At 41.9% G+C, this 12584-nt stretch overlaps 1 protein-coding gene across 1 annotated transcript in view; it reads right to left on the bottom strand.

The window, feature by feature from the left end:
- eno1a (enolase 1a, (alpha)) overlaps positions 1–12221 on the bottom strand; it is a 72070-nt gene extending 59849 nt beyond the window's left edge. Inside the window, 2 exon segments of the mRNA XM_072586149.1 lie at positions 12136–12169; positions 12171–12221. Coding sequence (XP_072442250.1) covers positions 12136–12169; positions 12171–12221 — 85 coding nt within the window.
- Positions 12222–12584: the final 363 nt, after the last annotated feature.

Below are 12584 nucleotides of genomic sequence, written 5' to 3'. Positions count from 1 at the left end.
TTTTGGCATTGGTCATGATTCTTGTGAACTGTGACAGCAAGTTTCTTCTTTCACAACAATTGTCAGTTCTGTTCCATGCCATGTGTGAACACACTTGGTGTACATTTCAAACATGTTTGACTCTGCACTGATCTAAGTTAAAGCCAAGAAACAGCCAATTCAGTCAGAAGAGAGAGAGAGAGAGAGAGAGAGAGAGAGAGAGTGTGTGTGTGTGTGTGTGTGTGTGTGTGTATGTGTGTGCTTGTATATGTGTGTACGTATGTGTGTGTGTGAGAAGTTACAGAACCTATAGACTTGGGGACTATTTGCCCAAACAGCTCATTTTTGACAATCTTTAGAAAGAAACAATCAATTAATCCACGTGGAATGACACTTTTAATGGATCTTCAAGCAGATTCAAAAACTCTTAATGGCAACCTCCTGCCCACATTTATTCAGCCAATTCTCCAGCCGTTCTAGCAACATAGCACTGGCTGCAGAAGAATCTCTCATGCAGTGTAATCTATTTAGAAAGGCTTTTTCCACAGGCTGATTGCTCAATTATATGTCTACAAGGATAGCTGTGGACTAACCTTGTAGATCATTCAAACATTCGAGCAAATGATTAAGACATGGCCTTCCCCCACGTTCCGAAAAGCTATGTCATTTGGTTCAGCTGACCTTTTATTCATTCAAGCAATCATAAAGAGCATCTTATGATCCAGGCAAGCATCTCACCCATACCTAATGTCTGCCTAATGGGACTATAATTCCCAGGATTCAATTGTTCACTGCTTGTGAAAACTAAAAATACTCGAATACCCTCCCGATCAAAGAGAATGGTCCCAGACTCTAGATAAACACTTGTACAATGCACCATGAACGTGAATTATCACCCTCCTCGGTTCTTTCAAAGTGTGCAGTCAGTACTTTGCAGAACTTGTCTGGACACATTAAGTAAAAGAAAAGGTCAATTGAATAAAATTCATCAAGCAATCTAATAAATTGTGACTGATCTACCCAGCCATGTTGCCTTTGCTTTGAAAGGTCAAACTGTATTGCACAAAAGGCTGCCAGACTTAGCAAGCAACGACTGTCTGCAAATTACATACAATACAAATTGTTGGGTTCACTAAATAAAAAGCTGCCTGTGCCTGGAAGCTCTACTACAAAAAGGCACTGTTCCATGCACATTTAATATCAACTAGTATTTAATTCAAGCTGTAAAAATTGAAAAACAAAAACCAACATTGACAACTTCCATTTTCTCTTTAAGTACTTCAAGGCATTTCTCAAAGACAAACCAAAAATTACACTGAAACCAGAGAGGAGCTATTAGGAGTGGCAATAGAAAAATTCCTCAAAGTTGGGATTTGGGAAACATGTTGGAAAAAGGAAAGGGAGGTAGACAGCAGGTGTACGCGGCTATGTAGCCACCAATTGGGAACGTTAAACCGTGCAAGATGTCTCACATCAAACACCAAGTTCTGTAATCGCAAGCTTGTATTTTCCTGCATTGCCATCCTCTGAACCTTCTCCCTATCCTACCATGCAAAAACCCTGCTACTCCAAGTGTTGCTGGGGCTGTTAGAAAAGAATCTGAAACCTTTGTTCTGAAGCGCAAGAGACAGAGACAGAGAGAAAGATAGAGAGAGTTAGAGTTTGAAATTTAGAGAACAGTTCACTAGTTTAGGTTTGCATATTTGCAAATATAATTCTGCTGACACCGATTGTGAATTTTGAATGCTGAACAAAGCTAATGCATTGATAAACAACTCAGTTTTGTCTACTGGATGGAGATTATTAACTTATTTTTAAAAACTACCTGTGCAGAAATCTTACAAATTCAGAGACAGAATTTTCAGTTAATTATATTGTAAAACTGCAGCCTTAAAGAATTTCTTGAAGATTTGAGACGACAGGAAATCTTCACTTCAAAAGGACTAGGTAATATGTTGCCTTCAAGTTATCTTTCAATATGTTAGAAATTGTCACATTTTAGACTTGGAAAGGTTAGAGCATATTGTGTTTGTTACAGCTCACCACACTGGTGAGAAGCCTGCTTTAGGCTAATGCCCTGTTACACATCACTAGACTCCCCAGTGTAGCTGTGACTATCATCCCCTGGAACACTTATACATAACAATTCTTTCTTGGTAAATTGGTTCCTAGCTGTTTATGGGCAACACAACAATGTACTAATAGATGCTCAAGGCACCTTTAAAGGCATGCAAATAAACAAATATTGCACTTGATTATTATAAGAAACTTGGGCAATTCCAAAAGAATGATCTTCAACTTTGAATCAAAACTAATTCCCAATAAGAAAGGACAAGATTTGATGACGTTATTGTATGAAATGCTCTTACTTTGCTCCAAGTGAATATTGGGAAAGGTGACTCAAAAGCTTCAAATAAAATGAGCCAAGTCTCAAATCATGAGAGTTTTATTCAATCCTTTTATTGTTCTCATGTGGCTGTTGAGATGCTTTATCTTATTATCTATTCAAAGCATGTATCAAACAAGCACAACTAGATATCAATTTACTCTAAACAAAAGCACCATATTATTTTTCAACTAGTCATTTGCTGGTTGGTCACCATTTGATTTGATTTGATTTATTGTTGTCACATGTACCTACGTACAGTGAAAAGTTTTGTTTTCTGAGGAGTACGGGCAGATCATAGCAAACAAGGACATACAGATCATAGGGTGCTTAGACAGTGCAGGGCACACAAGGTTACAGCTGCACAGGAGGGATAAAAAGCAAGATCAATATTAGTTGTTTGTCTCTCGCTGTCCTTGAACAGAGTGCTAACTAGGTCATTTCAGGGCGCAGTTGAGAGTCAACTACATTGTTGTGAGTCAGGAGTCACACGTAGGCCAGACCAGGTGAGGATGGCATGTTTCCTTTCCTGAAGGACATTAGTGGTCCAGATGGGTGTTTCTGACAATTGGCAATGGTTTCATAGTCATCAGTAGATTTTTAACTCCAGCTTTGTTTAAAAATCAAATTTAAATTCTACCATCCATCATGGCAGGATTCAAACTCAGTTCCCCAGAACATTTGCTGAGGTTCTAGATTAGTGTTCTAGCAACAATACCACATGGTCATTGCCTCTCCCCATATCTATAAGTAAGTATTGTTTCAGCAAAAGTGAGTCAGCTGTTACTCCATTAGTATCCCATGAATGAATAATTGTATAACATAACCTAATTCCCATGTTGTCTAAACAGCAGAAAAGAGTTATCAAGGTCCATCAAGAACAAACTTTTACTGATATATCACCTGCAACAGAATAAAGCACACCAAAGCAAGGCCATAGAGTGATTTAAAAACAAAGATGTGAATTTACAAAAGAGGCATTGCTTAACCTAAAGTTAATGTAGGTTACTGAGTAGAGAGGTGTTAATTATGAATGGGTTTTGATGCAACTATGGACACAGGCAGCAAACTTTGGAGAGGTGAAGGTAAAGTCACTACAGTCCTATTGATATGCTCTCTCATTATACAGATGAGAGGTGGTGGTTTAACCAAAGGATCTCTACAACTTAGGCAAGGGGAGAGATTGAGAAGGAGAGTCCTTCATAGTAACCTCAGCCAGTGTGCGAATTGAACCCGTACTGTGATATCACTCTTCATCACAGACCAGCCATCAGCCATCTGAACTAACCAATGAAGGAATGTGATGAAGGACTTATGCCCAAAATGTTGATTCTCCTGCTCCTCGGATGCTGCCTGACCTACTGTGCTTTTCCAGTGCCACACTTTTCAACAAGAATAAGTTTGTGAAGGGTAGAATGTAGGAGACCATCCAGGAATTTACTTGGAGAATATTATGATCCCAGCCGATTGAACATTGGACAAGACAGATCCCAGAGTAGAACCTGGCTTGATAGGTCATAAGTTAATTTTGCAGTTGATTCCCATGGTGTCTAGTTACTGAAATGTGTTCCTCTGTTAAGGTCCATTTGTGACCTTATGTGAATACAAGTGTATGTGAAAAAAAAAGCTATAGCTCAGAAAACGTAACATAAATAGCAATACAACGCTTCAACCTGCTTTCTAGCAATATGGGTTACAGATACTCAATCCCAGAGAAATATCATTCCCATCTCGACTCTTTAATTATTTTCCAAAACAGACTGTTTGCATTGCTGAGATAATTTATGGTTGTTTCCTAGTTTTGATACCCAAACCTCTGATCAGTTCTGATAACTTGAAACACTCTATGCAAACACTCTCAGCTTGGAGATTTCCCAAACTAAACTCTTCTGCTAATGTAAAAACAGTTTTCCTAATCTCAACTCCCAATTCTTCTGAACTAAAAACAAACTAAACTAAAGGCCACTGTTTTGATTTCTTTTCCACTAACTCAACAAGATTAACATCACAGTTACTTTGCCATGCACTTCACTAAATCACTTGCTTTCTTGGTTACAGTGTAATTAGGTCACTGTTCAAATTGACTTTCTGACCTCTTTTCAAAAAGTTACCTTCACAGAATTGAAACCAAACTCCATTTATCTCTACTTCTAAAAAAAACACATTCCCAAATAATGAGAATATATTACAGATATTTATTACAATTGTCAAGACTACAACATCAGTTCAAGGAACAGTTGGTCTAAAATATTAGCCAATAAGCATCATGGCCTTCCATGAGACCATGCTAAAAATCTCAACCCCAGCACTTGCATGATTCTATACAACCAGATCAGCTCCAGTAAGCTCAGCACAAGTCATCATTCACATGAGCAACAACAATGTAGTTTCATCAGCAACACAGATGATACTCTTGCTTCTGTTTCATTAATACAGATAAGCAACAAGTATTTATTTCTCAGAAGATTGTGATATAATGTTTCTAATATGTACGTTCTCTTGTAATATTAATATTTATAATATGAAAATAATAATACTTTTGCTCCTGCCCAAAACTAATAATTTATTAACAATATACAATAAAGATGTGAATTTATTTAATATCAAAATGCTAAATATTTAGAACTTCTGTACATTCCCATTAATTCTGAAGCTATTTTGTTCCAGTGGTGACTGATAGTGGGTAGGGCAGAACTACCTTAGTCTGCAAAGTTGTTTATTCCTTTACCCATCATCTTAGTGATAGGGGTGGCATGGTGGCTCAGTGGTTAGCACTGCTGCCTTACAGCACTAGGGGTCCAGGTTCAATTCCAGCCTCGGGTGACTTTCTGTGTGGAGTTTGCACATTCTCCCTGTGTCTGCGTGGGTTTCCTTTGGGTGCTCCTGTATCCTCCCACACTCCAAAGATGTACAGGTAAGGTGAACTGGCCATGCTAAATTGCCCGGGGTGTTAGTCAGAGGGAGGTGGGTTACTCTTCGGGGGGTTGTTGTGGACTGGTTGGGCTGAAGGGTCTGTTGCCACTGTAGGGAATCTAATCTAATCTTACCGCACCTACAGTTGAAAACCCTTTTATAACTACAGGGCTGGAGGTAACTAAGACATAAAAATAGGTGCTCCTTGCATTCAGAGGCTGACGTAGTCAGGATCTTTCACATATCTGGCGGAAAGGTTTATATTGATCAGCTATGGTGCAAGTGGGTCAGCGAGGTGGTCAACATACACACATCCCAATTCAAAATGATCCAATCACAGTGAAGGAACAAATTACTGCAGATGCTGGAATCTGTACTGAAAACAAAAAAAAATGCTGGAAATCATAGCGGGTCAGGGTGTATCCATAGAGAGAGCAAGCTAACGTACCGAGTCCAGATGATTCTTCATCAAGATTGGTTTGCTTTGATGAGGCACCACCACACAAAAGAACACTCCACCAAATGGTTTTGTGCCTTCCAAACATGCTCTTGTATTCCTAGGCAACCCCCATAATGTAGAAGGTGTCAACTGGTAGATAAACAAAAGGTCTGCATTAACTGTACTGGAGAAGTATTAATACAACTACTCATTTGAGCTTGTTGATCTTGAAGAGGTGAATACTGTTGTTGCTAACTACTGGAGACAGTTAAAAAGAATGACCTTGTAGAATGTCCATTAAGTGTAATCCACACTTTCTAAACTATAATTCAGTAAACAACATTGATAGTTCTCTCCAGGGGAAGGTGTAATTAAAAATTCCACAATTGTATACATGTGTTTGTGGCAAGAAAATTGGATTCAGAAACAAAGATTCAGCTTTCAATTTCAGTATCAGTAATATTACGAAGCAATACTTGCTCAACACTGCAATGTCAATATAATCAAATAATACACAGTAAACAAACCCCATCTTGCAACGTGATGTAGCATGTTCAATGCCAAGGGCAATTTGACCCATTGTACTTATACAAGTTTGAGATATCCATTTAGTCATGCCCTCTTTCTCCATAACCTTGTGTTTGTTTCTCTTACTTAATCACTTATTCATTTCCTTTTCAAAAGCTATGATTGTTTCTGGTACAGTGCCTCATTTCTTATTAATCTTCTGTATGCAAATGTTTCCCCCTAACATAAGGCAGCACAGTGGCTCAGTGGTTAGCAATACTGCCTCACAGTGCCAGGGACCTGGGTTCAATTCCTACCTTGGGTGACTGTGTGGAGTTTGCAAGTTCTCCCTTTTGTCTGTGTGGATTTCCTCTGGATGCTCTGGTTTCCTCCCACAATCCAAAGATGTGCAGGTTAGGTGAATTGGCAATGCTAAATTGCCTGTGGTGTTAGGTACATTAATCAGGGGTAAATATAGGGGAGGGGAATGAGTCTGGGTGGGTTACCCTTTGGAGGGTTGGTGTGGACTTGTTGGGCTGAAGGGCCTGTTTCCACATTGTCAGCAATGTAATCTAAACACTCTGCTTTGTTCTTTGAATGATCACATTACACTTTTACAATCTCCAGTCTTCTGACTCAGCAATAGCTTGCCTCAACCAAACCCCTCAATTCATAAGAAGTCAATAAGAAGTTCAGAAAAGAATATATTTCTCTGTGGGTGAAACATTTGCCTCAACTGAAGAAGTTTTTAAAAAATTATTTGGTGTATGCAAATCCCCAAAGCCATGCAATCATCTCCTCATTTGCTGAGTTTCAGATGAGTTGTCTGACACTTGATCTGCAGCCAGGTCACTCAGTGCTCAGTAACACTTGAGCATTGTTTGTCTCTCTCCACACGGGCTGAAGGGGTTTATCCTGAGGCTTCTGGAGTAGATATCAATGACACAGGGCCCCTGGTTTGTCCTGCAGCTATTCAGCAAAGGATGACTCTCACTGTCAGAGTTCAAAGCCTGCCATCCGACAGATGATAGAAAATTAAAGTATGAATTGGACTAGAGCATTTGTTGCCTAAAAACATCCAACATTCACCAAACTAAGCAAGCGAGATGGTGGTGGGGTAGGGCCCCTGCGCCAAACCTCCTCTGTTCTGATGGCATTTCCTTTCCTTTCTCTTTTCGATCTTCAATTTTCCTTACTTACCTCTTGAGGTTGATGGCATCAGTAACAGACCTCACGGACCTCAGGTGCGTCGAGCGCAGACCTCGAGTGAGACCAACGCAAAAGACAGAAGGCCCAGCGCAGAGGACAGAGGACAGAGTTGAAAAGTGTGGCGCTGGAAAAGCACAGCAGGTCAGGCAGCATCAGAGGAGCAGGATAGTCGGCGTTTTGGGCATAAGCTTTTCATCAGGAATGTAGTTGCAAAGGAGAATAGGCCCAGCATGGAGGAGAGGAGGCCCAGCGCGAAAGACAGGAGGCCCAGCGCAAAAGAGAGTAGGCCCAGCGCGGAGAAGAGTAGGCCCAGCGCGGAGAAGAGTAGGCCCAGCGCGGAGAAGAGTAGGCCCAGCGCGGAGAAGAGTAGGCCCAGTATGGAGGAGAGGAGGCCCAGCGCAAAAGAGAGGAGGCCCAGCGCGGAGAAGCGTAGACTCAGCGCAGAGAAGAGTAGGCCCAGTGCAGAGAAGAGTAGGCCCAGTATGGAGGAGAGTAGGCCCAGTATGGAGGAGAGTAGGCCCAGTATGGAGGAGAGTAGGCCCAGCGCATAGAACAGCAAGCCCAGTGCAGAGAAGAGTAGGCCCAGCGCAGAGAAGAGTAGGCCCAGCGTGGAGAACAGTAAGCCCAGCGCAGAGGGGAATAGGCCCAGCGCAGAGGAGAGTAGGCCCAACGCGGAGAAGAGTAGGCCCAACGCGGAGAAGAGTAGGCCCAGCGTGGAAGACAGTAGGCCCAGTATGGAGGTGAGTATGCCCAGCGCAGAGGTGAGAAGGCCTAGTATGGAAGAGAGTAGGGCCAGTGTGTACCTGGAATGTTCGTAAAACTGGTACAGTGGGGACAGTGGCAGTGACGGAGTGTGGCATCAGCTGGAGCCCAGCATGAGCCTGGGAGGTGGCAGTGGTGCAGGATGACATAAGGTCAGTGATGAGGTGGTGAAGGATGGCAAGCAATGTGTTAACTGGGGCCAAAGTCTTGCGAGCGGCAGTGAAGCCTGGTGTGCCCGGGCAGGACTTAGCTCAGCACGAGGGGAGAGCGAGCCCTCTTGGGAAAGCTCAGTTTGGAATATCCACAGGCCCATGGCTGAAGGAAGCACTGTAATGTTTGACATTTTAACTTCTTTCTTTATTTCTCCATTTCTGTAACTAAGATTTTGTGCCTAAGATGGTGCTGAGTGTGGTTACATTGTACACCTTTCACTATATCTTCTACCTTGATTTTGAGTACACGTTCAATAGAACCTAACTCTAAAACATACAGAACTCTTGTCATGAAGAGCAGTATTGGAGACCATTGAAAATGGATTCAAACACATTTCAAAAGATAAAATGGACAAAATTTTAATCCGTTGTGCATCTCCCCCCACCCCTTCATTTGTAGCTAGCTTTGCATTTTCAAAGCACTTATCTCAAGAAAACACTCCAGTTTGAAACCAAAGGATTAATACAAAGAACGGGGATTTGTCAGCTTGGGGCTGAACTGAATGTAGTAGAGACTGATAGGATACAGTATTCCTTTCAAATCAGTAGTGTGCCAAGGTTCAGTTTACTGTATTCTATACCTTCATTTGGGTCCTTACAATCTTCAGCAAACCAAGTGTAATCCAGCGCAAATGATTTTCAGCTCCAACATTCCGTCCAAGACCTCCAGCCAAAGCAGGTCCGGTTACTGAACAGGCTGCTATATTTATCTTTGAACCAAGCTACAGACCTGCACACTGTATCACAGTGACTATTCTCTGGGGTTTACATCAGCCTCAGCAAATGTATTCAATCAGCAAGAGACTCGGTTACATCGCACACAGCCTCCTCCAGCCAGCAATGAGCAGATGGACTCTGAAATGTTAATCCAAAGAAATTATCCAATGGCTTAAGTCGGGATGATACAGTACCAGCTATGACAGACTCCCTTCCTACTCTGAATAGCTCAGAAATATATTACTCAAAGCAACACATTAGAAAGGTAACTAATCTAAATCATTGCACGACCTCTAATTGTGCAACTTCCACATGAAGGAATAAACAATCTTCGTTAAGCTACCAATCCAAATGCAGAAATACTGCAAAACTGGCAGCACCAGGAATATCATCATAGACACAACACTTACTAGGTGACTATTTGAAGACCCATACCCCTGCCAAAGGGCGTTCAGCCAGTTTTGTGGGTTAGAAAAGCACAAAGATGTTGCACTTCATGCTATCAGCAGTTCCAAGTTCCTGAGCCATTTTAAGCAACCACAAAGCAGCATTTATAATAAGCATTGAGTTATTTTGGTACCTTTTGTAGGTAAAAATGCCTTGACCCAGGAATCATTTTTATAACCAAGTTTGCTTATAAAAACATTTTGGTGGAAATGGAGGTAATATAATTGTTCCCATCAGGCGGGGATACTAGGACCTGTGGGCACAGCCTTAGAATTAGAGGGGGTCAATTTAGAACAGAAATGAGGAGACATTTCTTCAGCCAGAGAGTGGTGGGCCTGTGGAATTCATTGCCACCGGGTGCAGTGGAGGCTGGGACGTTAAATGTCTTCAAGGCAGAGATTGATAAATTCTTGATCTCGCAAGGAATTAAGGGATACAGGGAGAATGCAGGAAAGTGGGATTGAAATGCCCATCAGCCATGATTGAATGGTGGAGTGGACTCGATTGGCCTTACTTTCACTTCTACGTCTTATGGTTTTATGGTCTGATGGTCTTATGTCTTATAATAGCCAACAAATTCAACCTGTAGTTAATTAACCGTATTATTTTACAATTGAGTGCTTAAAATGGGTCATGAAGTTTCTGTTTTGGAGGAAAGGCATAATGTTGTAAATTAAGCCATTAACCAGAAATTGGCAAGTTTGCTATATTTTGCCTACTTTAGGATTTAAGCTAAGTGTGCCACAAACTCCACAATCGAAAAGTGTGGTGCTGGAAAAGCATCTTCAGCATCTGCAGTCCTCAAACTCCACGTTATCACTGAATAGACGCAGCTCACACACATTGCGAATTCAAAGTAGATGATAGAATCACGGAATGGCATCAGCACAGAAGGAGGCCATTCAGTGCATCCTGTCCATGCTCGCTTTTTGCAAAAGAAATTCAGTTCATCCATCTTTGCTGTCATAGACTTGCAATTTTCTTTTTCTCTCCAATATCCAATTATCTTTAGATCTTTGAGCAAATGTTCCTGCACCACAGTGCATTCCAGAACCCAACCACTTGCCATGTAAGAAAGATTTCCTTCCTGTTAGACACTAATTCATTTGTCATTCATGTTAAATTGGTGTCCCCTGGTTTTCAACCCATCTGTTATTATTTGTCCAGATTCCTCATGATCTATCAACTCTTCTCTTAATCATCTCTCGTCTGAGGAGAAGCAGCCCCAGCTTCTTTTAATCTATCCACGTAACTGAAGTCCTCCATCCCTAGAACCATCCTTGTTAATCTTTCCTGCACCTTCTGTATGTCTTAGCAACCTTCTGAAAGTGTGGTGACTCTTGACAACTGGATAATATATGCTAACCAAGGAAATTACAACTAACCAAGTTCATCTATAATTCAGCTACAAGTTCATCAAAAAACATCTTTACTGTGGAAATGTTATGTAGGACAGACAGCATTAACAGGACAAAAATACAACAAGATTTACAAAAGTCACATGTGCTCCAGTTACGCTATACTCCAGAACCACTTTTGGCAATTAAATCTCCACAGTAAGTTTAACCAATCCAATGATACAACCTGTACCTAGTGAAAAGTAATTTGAACTACTTTTAAATTTACAAAAAAATTCTCAATTAAAAAAGTACACTGCTTAAAAAACAACATTACACAGAATAACACAACTGCATTCTCCTGACGCCAACAGTTTTTCAGAGTTAAGCTGCCATTTTGGTTTAAAACACAGTTATACGGTGGTATTTAACGGAGGTGACAAGTGATAGATCAACACTGCCTCTTTTAGGGGAAGTCTGTGCACCCTGTATACTCAGGCAATTGACAGGCATTCCTGTGGGATGAAGGACTCTGCTGGAGCAGATTCGCGCACTGAGACCTCCAACCAATCATAGACCAGCAACACCTAATGGCAGGCAATAGTTGCTTCCAACATAATAACCCACTGAATGCCTCAGATTGTGGATGGACTCCTGTAGTGGGGAGTGGCTCTAAATCACAATGACCCCTGTAAAGTTTCCAATGTCAGGTCCCCCAATCTTTGACTGAGGATGTCAGCATTACCTCATGAACAAGTAAGTCACTCAGTTCAAGGGCATTAAGAGATGGACAAGTACTGACCTTGCCTACATCCCTTGAAAGAATCAAGAAAATGACCCCACAGAAATCTGCATTTCCCCTCATGCCAAATGCTCCACTCCCCTCCAAAATTTCTTCTGCACTTCAGACACCCCTATCTCCCTCTCCACCAAAACCTCCAAACCCCTCTCCATCAAAACCCTCAATCCTGCCCCCAAACCACCAAATCCCCTCCCCTGTAAAGCCCCCAAGCCCCCTCTCCACCAAAACCCCCCAATCCCCATCGCTACCGAAACTCCCCAATCCCCCTCCCCACCAAAACCCCAAAGTCTCCCTCCCCATATAAATCTCCATTTCACTTAAAAGTCCCGATTACCAGTAACAGGAAGTAACCGCTTCATGTTTTTAGGAACAATAAAACAATGTTAATCAGAAGAAGTCAGTGCACTGTCACAGGTAAAACTGACCTTTTCCAGTATACAAGTCCACCTCGACAGTGGGGGTTACCACGCGAATCAAATATTTCACGGGCATGAATCTTCAAGATGGACATGGTGATGTTCTGTGGAGATACAAAAGAAGCTGGTTAAATTTGTATCGCAATCTTTCACAACTATCAATGTGCTACACAGATAATGAAGAACTTTTGTAAATGTAATCATTGTTGTAACGTAGGAATGTTCAATTTGTGCACTGCAAACTCTCCCCTCTCCCTCTTCTCCCCTCTCCCCTCTTCGCCTCCCCTCCCCTCTCCCCTCTCTCCCTCTCTTCCCCTCTCTCTTCTCTCTCCCCTCTCTCCCCCTCTCTCCTCTCTCTCCCTTCGTCCCCCTCTCCCCCTCTCCGCTCTCTCCCTCTCGGTCCCCTCTCTCTCTCCCTCTCCACCCTCCCTCTCCCTCTCTCTCCCTCTCTCCCCCCC

This window comes from Chiloscyllium punctatum, chromosome 16 (assembly GCF_047496795.1).
Source record: "Chiloscyllium punctatum isolate Juve2018m chromosome 16, sChiPun1.3, whole genome shotgun sequence".
In the NCBI taxonomy this organism is placed as follows: Eukaryota; Metazoa; Chordata; class Chondrichthyes; order Orectolobiformes; family Hemiscylliidae; genus Chiloscyllium; species Chiloscyllium punctatum.
This window is presented reverse-complemented; position numbering and strand designations above follow the sequence as displayed.